The sequence below is a fragment of the Drosophila rhopaloa genome, unplaced genomic scaffold, assembly GCF_018152115.1.
Source record: "Drosophila rhopaloa isolate 14029-0021.01 unplaced genomic scaffold, ASM1815211v1 contig_163, whole genome shotgun sequence".
NCBI classification, from domain to species: domain Eukaryota; kingdom Metazoa; phylum Arthropoda; class Insecta; order Diptera; family Drosophilidae; genus Drosophila; species Drosophila rhopaloa.
Genome location: NW_025335043.1, coordinates 11,643,943 through 11,656,864, shown reverse-complemented (window position 1 = coordinate 11,656,864; position 12,922 = coordinate 11,643,943). Strand labels below are relative to the sequence as shown.

The following is a 12,922-nucleotide window of genomic DNA, read 5'->3' as shown; positions in this document are numbered from 1 at the left end:
TGAAAACATTTTCCTTGTGAAGTCAAGTTTTCTGTCTTGTGTACTTTATTTTGGATATTATCACAGCCCCTACTAACTTTTTTTTCTGAGTGAAGGGAGTGCAGGGGTATGTCAGTTGATGAGACCGAAAATAAATTAATGGAGGACCGGGATAAAATTTACGACACTCACTCGACAGGCAGCCGCTGTAGCTCTTGAAGACGGCGAACCGCGAGTCCGTGCTGTTGATGCCACCGATCTGGACGCGATTCGAGCCCGCATCGCCGCTGGTTGTAAGGACACGTGCGGCGAATTCGGTGAGGGGCACCTGCTCACGATCAATGAAGAGCTGCGATTGGGTGCCATTTCGCACGTAGTACACCGAATGCCTGGCGCTGTTCAGGAAATTCCGATCGATCCGGGCGCCAACCGTTCGCCCATTGTCTCGATCCTCCTCCAGCTGCAGGTAGCCATCGGAGGTGATGGCCAGCAGGAGGTAGTAGCTCCGCTCCGCCTCCGTTTGCATCAGCAGCATTATGCGATTGGCCCGTCGCAGGTCGAAGGACGAGAAGGCCAGCTGCAGGCGCACATAGTCAACGCGACCTGTACCGGGCAGCAGATCGAATTTGCGCTGCAACGTCGATTCGCCACTGAAGTCAGCTCCCTTTTCCTCGGAGCAAAATTCACCCAGGAAACTGGTGTGCTCGCAATCGCAGGTGGAGAGCTGCTCCGCGAAGTGCTCCTTGCAGGTGCCGCCGTTCTTGCACGGCTCCGCATCGCACTTGATCTGGCAGTTGGGCAGGACACCTTCCTGGGCTGGAATTAAAGGGATTTAATCGAAGTATTAAGGAAAAAGATCCAAGAAGTTCTTGAAGAAAAATATAAGAAAATTTTATAATTAAAATAAAAGAATCACCGAGTTAGTGTTTCTTAAAATTTCTGAAATTGTAAGTAAACTATAGTAAATGGAAACAGAAAAACTTCATTTGATAAAAAAGGGAAACATTTTTAGTTAAATCGATTGTTATACTAAGTTGTCTTTTCTTAAGGGCACCTTTAACATTTTTTTTGTAATTTCTATAGATTTACTTTTTATAATATATTATGATTTTACACAGATAGTTTCTATATATTTCTATTGAAATTTCCTTTACTTTACAAAATGTTAGCATTAATAATTTGCCATTTTGAGGCGTTTCAATCTAAGTACCCCAAAGCATATTGCCCCTTCAAGGCGAATGCTTTCAATTGGCAATAACGAATCTGTATAGAAAGGATTGCCTCTTCAAAGTGTTTACATTGACTGCGGCAGCGTTTAATCGCATCAAAGTCAGCTTGCAATTTCCGCGATACGTGGCCGCATAAATCATACGCCATGTGGGCCTGCAGCTTATCGCAATGGCATTAATCTTGGCGCGGCCCCAAAGTGGCCTGTTGGCCATCTCTCCATTTTCGCAGGAGTCCCCAGCACTTAACGGAAATTGCATGCATATTAAGTTAGCCAGGCAGCAAACCGCAGAAGCAACCACAACCGCAGACGCAGTGAAGAGTCGATTTGGTGGCCTATGAATTAGAATCCTCGTAGCAGGAGCAGGAGCAGAAGTATCGAAATCCGGTGGAGCCACACTAGCCAATGGCATTAGGGCCGACCGAAAATTGCACTCAGTGAAAATTGATTTATACTGCCTACTTACTGGGCGCTATATTCCTTTCATTGATATCCGCCAAGTCGATCAACTGCGTTCCGATTTTCAGGCCTCGCACACAACCAATATAACCTTCGAGGGTGGGTGCATCCACATTGGGGCGCAGCAAATTCGCCGGATCATAGCCGCCCACGTGGAACTGGAAGTACTCGGTGGGCGGGGCAGGGGGGCGGTGCGGCGACAGAACCTCTGCAAATAAACAAAATCAAATGAGAATGGGTGGTTTTGGGCAGAGTGTGGGTGATTTGGGCTACGATATACACTAAAATAGTAGCTAAAATCAAACTATTGTGCGTAGTTTTATTTTAAAAGTAAATAAGTTATAACATAAAACCAATTTCTTTTCCATTAAACATAACAATTAATATTCGTATGCCAAATAAATATTGTGTAATTTATTATACAAATATATAATATTTATGGCAAAAAATCTTAGGTGTGCAGGATGTCTCTGTGAAATTTAAAGAAATGTTATAGCGTTTGTTATAATAGAAACATTTAATTAAATATTTGAAAATAGAATTTTTTTTATTATTGCTAGAACTTTTTTTTATTTTATGATTAATAAAGTCTGAATTTATAAAAATGTTATTACTTTAATAGCTTAAAACCCATGTAAGGATATCCCATTTTTTTTATTTATTAAGGTATACTGAATTGGTAAGCCATTTAATGAATTTACAAATCATACATTTTTAATCAATTTACAATTTTTAGATAAGCTTATAAGTATTTTGATATAAAATAAATTACACTTCACAACTTGTGTATCTATTATCGATTAGAATTTATAGAAAGCTTAGGAAATAGTCAGTGTTTTTGAAGGTGTACATATTGGTTCAGTTTGCTTTATATGAGCGTGTGTGTATGTTTGTGTGTGTGCGGAAATGAGCCTTCATTGCCGTGGCATTTCGGGTTTTAGCCGGCCTGCCGGACACAGACCCCGACCCAGACCCGGATCCAGACTCGGGCAGACCAAGCCCGGCCTTTTGAGGTTTAGGCCCATCAATTTCGAGTTTAAGTTTGTCTAATTGAAATGTTTGCCAGCCAGCAGGACGCGCCAAACTAAACTGAATTGAAACAGAACGATCCGATGGCTGGATTGCCACAATCTAGGCTTTACTGCCGTCCAGTCTATCTGGTTAACGCATTTAATTACAAAAGTGCTTATGCGTTATTCTGTGCAAAGTATTGACGAAATCGCATTCTCATTTGCCCAAAATGCATTTTCAAGCGCAATCCTTCAACCATATTTCGGGGCAACGTGGAGTAATTATGATTGATTTTACTGGCAAATCGCTGGCATTGAGTTACGGGCAATTTGATTGATTTTACCCTTTTGCCAATTGCCAAGTTGAGCTCCATGGACTGAACTTTTCCATTAAATTCAATTGCAAGGTGAATTACGATGGGGCTTTGCAGTGTAGTCGTAGGGAAATACTGTTGCCAAATCGAATACAACTAGTGTAATTGAAGGTTGGTTGAGTGGAAAGGATTTTGGAAATGTTCTACTTATGTTTATGATGTTTAGTTATGATCGATTTAGTTTTCCCTGCTAACATTTATGCAATCTGATTTTGGGGAATCATAAGTGCCAACTCGTTCCGCTTAAAACTTGGATAAGGCTAATAATTAAATTGTGAATTGAAATTCCTTAGCAAACGCGTTTATTAATCTGTTATAAAATACAAAATGTAAGCTACCGTACAAATAACCCGATTTGTATTTGTTCAAATATTTCCATTTACAGACAGTTTTACAAAAAATCCGTTCAGATCATAATCAACTCTATATGCATTTCCCTCGTTTAACAACAATTTCCGCATACTATCTACTATTGAAATGCCGTTCAATTTACATATTGAGTGAGCAAAGCGAAATAAAAACTTTGAACGTTTTCAAATATCAACAAACTACAAAGCAACTCGTTGTTTTTATGCCATAGAGCCAAACTTTATCCATTCGCATGGCGTTTATTTTCCAACAATTTTCTACCGAGTTTAACGGCCATTCTCAAACACACACAGTTCGCTAAAAAAAAAAGGAGAAAAACTGCAGAGAAAAAATTCAAGTGCACATAATTTGGCCATCACACAGTGCGCACAGATTTTGTGAGAGTGGAAATTTTTGGCATTTTTGCAGCTTAACTTGCTAAACTATTTGAAAATTTTGGTGCAACGCTACTATCCCCTTGGTAGAAAAAAATAAACTTTATAAAAAAAAAAAAGGAAGCGCAGCCGCTTGGCAACCATTCCCGCCCCCCGAAAAATAAACCGCCACCAAAAGGGGTTGTGAATAAATTTTGGCTTTGTTGGTTCAATAACTTGGAGCGTTGGCAACACAACATGGCCGTTGTGTGGGACATGAGCCTGTGGACCCGGACCGACAGTCTGCAGCCGACGGTCCGCTCGAGCGGTACACTCACCAACACGGGCGGTACCATCATGTACGGTCGTCAAGCGGGCGGTGCAAATCAATCGGCGGCCAATGGCCCCTCAAATGGTGGTGCAAATAGCGGTGGTGGCGGCGGTGCCCAGGGACATGATAAACTGAAAATTGGCTTCTGCACGGATCTGGACAAATCGGTTTTGGTCAACAATTTCGAAAAACGCGGTTGGCATCAGGTGAACGGTGACGATGATTGGCATTTCTACTGGGCTGGGGTGCAAACCTGTCGCAACATTTTCAGCGTGGACAGTGGATATAGGATGCATGACAACCAGATGATCAATCACTTTCCCAATCACTACGAACTATCCCGCAAGGATTTGCTGGTGAAAAACATCAAACGTTATCGCAAGGATCTCGAAAGGGATGGTAATCCCCTGGCTGAGAAAACGGAATCGAATAACTCCAGTGGCACTAGGTATTTGTATCTGGATTTTGTGCCCACCACATTCGTATTACCAGCGGATTATAATATGTTCGTGGAGGAGTATCGAAAATTTCCGTTGAGCACTTGGATCATGAAACCCTGTGGAAAGTCCCAAGGAGCGGGAATATTCCTGATCAACAAGCTATCCAAACTCAAGAAGTGGTCGAGGGAGGCTAAGGGTCCATTTCATCCACAAATAGCTAAGGAGTCGTATGTGATCTCGAGATATATAGACAATCCCCTGCTGATTGGTGGCAAAAAGTTTGATCTTCGTCTGTATGTTCTAGTGGCTTCATTTAGACCCTTGAAAGCCTACTTATTTAAGCAGGGTTTCTGTCGATTTTGTACTGTAAAATATGATACGAGTGTTACGGAATTGGATAATATGTACGTACACCTGACCAATGTGAGTGTTCAGAAACATGGTGGCGAATATAATACGCTACATGGTGGCAAGTGGTCTGTGCAAAATCTGGCTTTGTATTTGGAAGGAACCCGAGGAAAAGAGGTTACGGATCGATTGTTTGGTGCGATATCCTGGCTTATAGTGCATTCCCTAAGAGCTGTGGCTCCTGTGATGGCCAGTGACAGACATTGTTTCGAGTGCTATGGTTACGACATCATAATAGACAATGCCTTGAAACCCTGGCTAGTGGAGGTCAATGCCTCACCTTCGCTTACTTCCACCACTGTAAACGATAGGATACTGAAATACAAGCTGATTGATAATATATTATCGGTGGTTTTGCCTCCTGATGGAGTGCCCGATGTCCGCTGGAATAAAGTTCCCAGTGCAGATGCTTTGGGTAACTTCGAACTGCTCATCGATGAGGAATTGGCCGCCCAAGATGAACAACATCAAAATAGTAGCAGTAATGCTCATAGTAAAACCTCTAAAATGGGCAGTCGCTGGAAGTGACGAAAGTAGATTAGGGGATGGGAATCATTGGGTCTTCAAAAATAGTATTAATCAAGGGTTCTCCATATAAATTCATAAAACATGATATCGAAAAAAGACTACAAAATATAAATGTAAATATAGAATTAAGCGTGACTTGACCACTGTCTAATTGTTTCTAATAGAAATAAATTTAAACAATATGTGAAATTCGAAAAATGTGTTTTGTTTCTGGTTTTAATTTGGTTAAACTCATTAGTTAACACATTATCTTTTTTTCAGGATTTGGTTATTTGTTTTCATGTTGCAAATAAAACCAGGTGACTTCGACTTACCTTTTTCCGGATTGCTCCAAGGTTTGTTGGCATACTCATCTAAGAGTAGGGTTCCCCTATCGATGCTTACACTTCGCTGATTCACATGCATTCTAGTTTCCTGCTCTCCTCGAACTATTGCCACTTGAATGCTTTTCAAAGAAGCCATCAATGTATCATCCAGTAGAGTGAGATTCACAATTTCATCACCATAATTATACAGGAATACAATCTCCCGGTTAATGCTAATGTACAGGTGCACAAAGTTATTGTAGTGATCGTTGGCATATAATACCAGAGCATTAGTGTCGTAGGTTCGCAGATTGATCAGTAGATCTTGGTTGAGGATCCCCTTCAGGATATCACGTTCGTCATTCATTCCATGCATAAGGATAGCAGGCGTAGCTCCTACACTTAAATAATTTCGCATCAGGAAGGATTCTCGGTTGATGAAGGTCAGAGCCTTTTCGTTAATGTCTGCGGAAGAAAGGGGATTCCATTGATTATCCTTAATAATATTTAAGAATGATTAAACAATCTTATTTCAGGTAATTCATAAAATGAATACAAATTGTGTGTAAGTAGTTTGGTCAATGTATTTTTAATCTATTTTTAAATATCATTATTATTATTATATATATTATTTTTATTTCTTAGTTCAGATTTTGTAATTTTTTTCTACCTGTATTTTTAATGAACAAATAAGTTTATTTGCTTTGCCAAACTACTAGCACAAAACACTTAAACTAATGGTGCACACAATTAAATTTATGTTTGATAAGTCAACATTGTGAAAGACATTAAATAAGAAGAGAGAAGTTTATCTTAATAAGTGACTTGTTAATCCATTATATTATCATCATATTCAACGTTCTTCTGGCAGAAATAACTTTATTCAAGAACATTTCATGATATAAGAGCATATATTTTCCCCCTTGCACTCACTTGTCTCGCAGAACTCGCCGATATGTGCCCAGGGATTGTTGCAGACGCACTTGAAGCTGCTCCAGAGCTCCTTGCATTGGGCTCCATTCCGACAGGGCGATGGCACACAGGATGGCTTGCAGTCCTTGATAATCTCCGACAGATGCACCGACATGTAGCTGTAGATGTCGAGAATCTCGCCGTTGACCACCAGGCCACGGAAGCAGCCAATAAGGCCGGCTTTAACTGACAGCTTCTTCAGCAGGTCGCTGTGGAGGTGGAAAAAAAATATGGAAAAAAAACGGAAAAGTCAGCTAAGGATTACTTTATATTATGACTTGTCGTTACTATTCAATAACTTGGCCACTTTGGCTTAAGCTTCAGTTTCCCCCACCGATATCGCCCACTTAGACAAACATAAAACATCATCGGGTCACACGTCCTGTGTCCTGGATTCTGGATTCCATGTCTTTGCCCAGTCCGTCACTGACTTTATGCAAATAAATTGTGACCCGTTCAATCGTATGCGACGCATTTGAGTTTTAAACTTGCCCAGCTGAAAGTCGAAGTGACACCCTCTATAAAACAAATGCTGACGGCGAATCGAGCGGACAGCTGTGGCAAAAGTTTTTCAACTTCCCACTTTCTTTTTATCTTTTAAAGGGGTATAAGTTTGCGATGTTAAAGATGGGATCATCAGCAAATCAAACCTATTTCAAACCTACTTTATTTGAATTGAACGCTTAAAGAACAAATATTACCTTAATTATAATTATTATATTATTTTTTGGTTACTAAAATAAAGGGTTTAAAGGAACTATATTAAAATGTACTTAGTTTTAAACAAGAAAAAAATTAATAAGCAGGAATCCCTTATAAATATTACAAGTGCTTTTACTCACGTTGAATTTAAAGTTACAAAAGGGCATCTCAACTTCTTAGCTGTTAACTTTAAACTCTATATTTTCCTGCATTTTCTTCTCAGCGATTTCCTTTTTATTTTTCGCAATTTGCAAGTTTTTCCCCTGCACTTTTAGCTTCTGTTTCCACCCCCGCCCCCTTTCTCACCACTGCCAACAATGAATTGGCCAATAAAAACTCAAGTGTAAGCTTTTGAAAATTAAAGTGGCGGAAATGTCTTGTTTATACGCGTACCGCGGCAAAAGAAAGTTGCTCAAATGTCTTTCTAAATTATGTAAATTTCATTACGAGACATTCCACCCACCCAAGCTCCCCCCACCCCCTGATCCACTTTGGCACCAGAAGTCGGCAAAAGGATCCAAAGTCCCCAAGTGTTGTCATGAAGTGAAATTAAAATTCTTCCCAAAAAAAAAGTCCCTCAACTCGGTTTTTGGGGTTTGTCGTGTGCCTCTTCTTGAATTTATTACAATTTATTTTCGCTTTCCTTTCGCTTTTCCTTGTAATTGTTTGCCAAGCGTTGCGTAATCGTTATTTAAGCGACAAACTTATCGACGGCCGTCACCGAATTGGCTATAATCGGTCAGTGAGCAGCTCCAAATTCGCGATTTGCATTTACCGAGTGCACTTCACCCACATTTAGCTTTAGTGCGGCGGTGTCCTTGCCACAAGCGAGCTATTAAGTCATTAGTTTTTGCAACGTGCGCTGCATTTCTTTTTCCGAGCATGTCACAAATGCATTTTTAATTTTTTTTTTTTCGTCAACAGCCACACACACGGTTCTTGCATACATAGACAAGTGCACTGGGGAAAATGGAAGCAGCTATCAATAAATATTTCCTTTGCAATTTTTCAGGAATAAAAAACCTAAGTCTTATGAAACAAAATAAAATTATGAAGAAATTTAGTACTTCAAGGTTTTAAAATAAGGTTTTTATAGAAATAATCAGAAGGAGGGAAATTATATTTCTTTTTTATGAATGTGTAATGTGTAACTATAAAAGCTAATACTAAGAAAAATTAATGTATAAAAAAATACATCTTCTAAAAATATATAAATTATTTATTTAGATAATTACCCCATTTGGTTTCTATTAAATTTTATAAAGCCATCACATTTCATTCCTTTTGTAAAATCTCTTAGAAAAAATAACTAAATATTTACTGACACTGTATTTCCCTGTTACTCAGACATTTATTTATTGGAAACATATTTTTTTTGGGTGCAGTAACGTTGTAACGAGGACGCGTGGGAGGACACGCGTGTGGCACGCGTATGCAAAATGAAATTTAGCGCTTTGCCTTGCAAATGATGTGCCGCCGGCTGCTCTGGCCTGGATGACACTTGGCTAAAAGGATTTGTACGGCGGCTGGCCAAAACGCGAGTTCGCAAGGGCTGCAACGGCAAAGCTGAAAGGCAAAAAATAAAAAAAGGACGACGAACGACGAAATTCCGCGGAAATTAACGGCAATAAAACGCAAAAGGAAAGAAGTTTTTCGGCCAGGAGGAGCAGGAGCTGGTGGAACAGGAGTTGTAGCAGGCGATGTGCATATCCTGGCGACATGCAGGCGACGGAAATCCTATTAACGTTGCAAACGCGCAAAGTGCGAAGCAATTAAGAATTTATTTAACGCCGTCACAAGCAATTAAGCACTTTTCATTCATTCATGGCCGCCGCGACAGCAACACATTTTACCACCCAGCCACTACTATATACGTGGATATATATCCCCTATCTGCCCGATCCCCAATCCCCGATCCCCAGTGGACGTCGTCCTGTTTCCTGCAGCGCGGAAAATAATTCGCATATTTGGCACGCCAGTCGCCCGTGTTTTTCCCATCGGCATGTGGTGCCCCGTGTGGTGCGGTGGTAATCGATGGCCATGCAAATGATGAGACGGACATCCGAGCAGCAGGAGCAGCAGGACCAGGACCAGAAGGACGAACTGGTGGATTGGCAGCTGCTGTCGCTTCCTAAACAACACGACATCGAATGGAGGAACGCGGTCGAACCACACACAAAAACCGATTACAACAATCATTAGCAGCATCGGCCATTGTAATTTTTGCCCCCGACTTTGCATAAATTTCCATGCATCCTTGGCGGCATTTAAGCTGTGTGAAAAGCACTGCTTAACCCATTAACTGAATGGCGTTGAAGTTTGCAAAGTGTTCGCAGCATATTTCGAAAAGTTTTTCCATTGATTAGGGGCGAAAAACTTTGAAAAAAAGGGGACACATTTGCCGTCCAAAAAGCTTAGGTAGGCGAAAAAGTAATTTTAAAGTGGGTTAACTCAGCGAAAATGAGCCGATTAACTTTATTCTCATAAATTTAAAGTCGATTCAAGTAACTTCCTTTAAAGTCATTTATGAGTAAATAATAATAAAAATTATATACTTTGATTTTCGCAATAATGTCGAAAATATCGGGAATAATATTATATAAGGATATGATAGGAATCGATAGATTTAAAATATTTTAAAATAATTTATATTTTTAAAAATTCATATTTATATAAGAATCGAAACATTCTATTTTTATTTATTAAATGCAATTCAATCATTTGACCATCTTTAATATCAACATGCTCAAAAGTAATTTATTTTAAAGCAATAATTACATGTAATTTATTGTGAAATTAAGCCATTTTCTGGAAAAGGCGTACCAAATTAAATGATGCTCTTTTGGGGAACCATTCAATGCCATCCCTCGAAGAATGAACATCTCAATGAAAGTAATTTTATTTCCAAAGTCAAACTTTGTGTGCTTTTGTTTGTTAACCCAATTGAACAGCAATCGAACAATGCGCTCAGTGGCGTGAAACGAATTTTAAGCTCTCTAGCAAGTTCTTAATGGGTTAACACTCCGCACCCATTTTCCGACTCGTCGTCTCGCTTAAGTCTCGCCATGTCCCTATCAATATGTTGATTAACTCTTTTATTTATGAGCCGCAGCCGCTGATTCCGCTTATTGGCTTACGTGCAACCTTACACTGCCTTTCGCCTCCGTTCGTCAGAATTTCCCTAGGAGCCTGCGAGGGTAAAGTGCATCAATATTGCATTTTCCATATTACTTGTATGTTTTCACAGAGCTTTCTTTTCCGTGATAAATAAATTGAATAAATTGGCTCAGTGAAAGCGGATCGTAACTGAGGGATGCACTTTACCGTTAATTACTCTGCGTGTTTACCGCTCATCGAAATTTTATGAGTGCTTCTGGATGTACAGAATTTTTCGGGGTTAAGTGCCAATGAGCACACATTTTCCTTGCTCCATATATATATGTGTGTATATTCAATTTGATTTTTATACATTTTCAATAATTAAAAAAAAAGAAAAGCTTGCACATGTGAGCACACTCAAAGAACCCTCGATAGCTTTTTTCCATCGCTCCATCTATCTCATGAGCACGACGAGCATCCAGCGGTCCTTGCTCCATGGCAACCGGGGGAAAAAAAAACTTTATAAATTATGCCAATCAAGAATAAGCGCGTTTTAAGTGCACTAACTTCCTAAAGGGGATGAGCCGGAAGAGGTCGCAACAGAAAAATTCTCGGAAAGCCACAAGCAGCAGCAGCAGGTTTCCCCTTTTTGACGCCGTGGCTTGATTATTGATAATGACTTTGGAATGAATTTTCAGCGAAAAGTTAATTTAATTATGGCAATTCTTTCCATTCCCCAAAGGGATTATTTTTCCAGAAATATGAAAGTGAACGTGGAAAGCAGTTTGTGCATACAAATTACACGTTTGATCAATTTGCTGAAGCCAAGGGCAATTAAAGTTAAAGTGGTGCCTTGAATGGAAGTTTTAAGATGCGGAAAAGGAATGTATTATTTTCATATTTCTTGGTTTTATCATGTTTAATCATTTTGTTAACTTAAAAAAAGACTGATAAATTTAACTTTTTTTATTATAAACACTACGCATTCTTAGACATCAAAATTAAAGCAATTTAATGTCTTTATACTTTTGGAAGAACTTTAATTTTTCAAGTCCAATATTGATTATCCATAAAAATTACTCATACGACAAGAGGGCAACAGTACGTATGAGTGATATAACTCAGAGTGAATAGAAGAAGACACCTAAAATCTACTTACAAATTTTTACTTGAACACTCATTAAAGTTCTTCCAAAAGTATAAAGAATGAATGTTTGAGTACAAATTTGAGTTATATCACGCATACGTACTGTTGTCTACTTGTCGTATGAGTAGTTTTTTAGAAACTCAATACAAATATTATTTTATCATAAAAACGGTTTGAGTAAGTTTTTATTGGACCATCCGAGAGTTCAAAAAGTGTCATTACCTCACTTAAAAATCAATCTCCACCTAAAGTACTTTTTCAATTCTCCATAAAAATGGCAGCAGACAAGCAAATGAAAAGCCTTGAAAAGCGCATAGTTATGCATAGATTGTCTCGGTCATTTAAACACAATGGAGAAAAGCAAGGAAAATTAAGATTTTTACGCCCCAAGGTATCGGCTATCCCATTGAGCGTGGCCAACGACTTTCATCAATCCGTAATTAACTCATAAGTGCGCTGTCCCAATTATCAATCGAAGTGTGTCGGTCAACGGGCCGTGGCATGCACCACCCGCGGGGCAGGTATAGGAATCGACGGATTCCTTTGGAGTCCTGCACTCGGACGGACGCGACTGTCATTGTTAGTGCTGCTTGGCAGTTAGTCGCGCGTTTATAATTAAAACGTAATTGCCGCAATAAATTGCACAAACCGCAACTGCCAGCGGACACTCCGGCAGGAGCAGCATCAGTGGCAGAAATAGAGCTTTTCCCGTCGACTGCCATTACAGCTGCCACCGATGCAAGCAGCCATAAAAAGAAATGTCTGATTACACTGGGTAACAACTAAAAAAGATGTAAGGAAAAATCTTTATTATAAGATTCTTTTTAAAATTTTGCCTTGCTTTCTTAATGTTCACATATTTTAATCAGTTTTACATATACCATTAAGAATATTTTCTGAATACTTTTAGAACCAACACATTTATTTGAAAAACATTTTTAAATTATTTGTAATAAAAATGTTTAACGAACTACTTTTAATAATGCAATTATTTTCAGAATAAAAAGTAATATTGTTTGTTCATTCCGAAATCTTTGGAATTAAAAACCAATTTTTGATTGGGTTTGTGTTGAAAGAACGTAAAAGTGGTTTAAAGCTATGATCGCAATGAAATTGAGTAAACAAAATAACTTTATAAGCAACGAAGAAACCAAATTTTTTTCTATATAAGTTACGGCCATCCTAGATAATTTTACTGCCTAATAAAATATCTTTTTA

General features: G+C 39.0%; 2 protein-coding genes across 2 annotated transcripts in view; one reads left to right on the top strand and one right to left on the bottom strand.

Annotated features, from left to right (window-relative positions):
• LOC108047776 overlaps positions 1-12,922 on the bottom strand; it is a 64,509-nt gene that overhangs the window by 19,033 nt on the left and 32,554 nt on the right. The window contains 4 exon segments of the mRNA XM_044458308.1: positions 172-795; positions 1,674-1,874; positions 5,794-6,249; positions 6,718-6,965. Of these exon segments, the coding sequence (XP_044314243.1) occupies positions 172-795; positions 1,674-1,874; positions 5,794-6,249; positions 6,718-6,965 (1,529 nt within the window).
• On the top strand, positions 3,618-5,659 carry LOC108047783 (probable tubulin polyglutamylase TTLL1). The gene has a single exon (XM_017128135.2). It carries the CDS (start codon positions 4,031-4,033, stop codon positions 5,477-5,479), a length of 1,449 nt encoding a protein of 482 aa, XP_016983624.1. The 5' UTR covers positions 3,618-4,030; the 3' UTR covers positions 5,480-5,659.

Coding starts and splice junctions, on each gene's coding strand:
- LOC108047783 (XM_017128135.2), top strand. CDS start 4,031: ATGGCCGTTGTGTGGGACATGAGCCTGTGGACCCGGACCGACAGTCTG.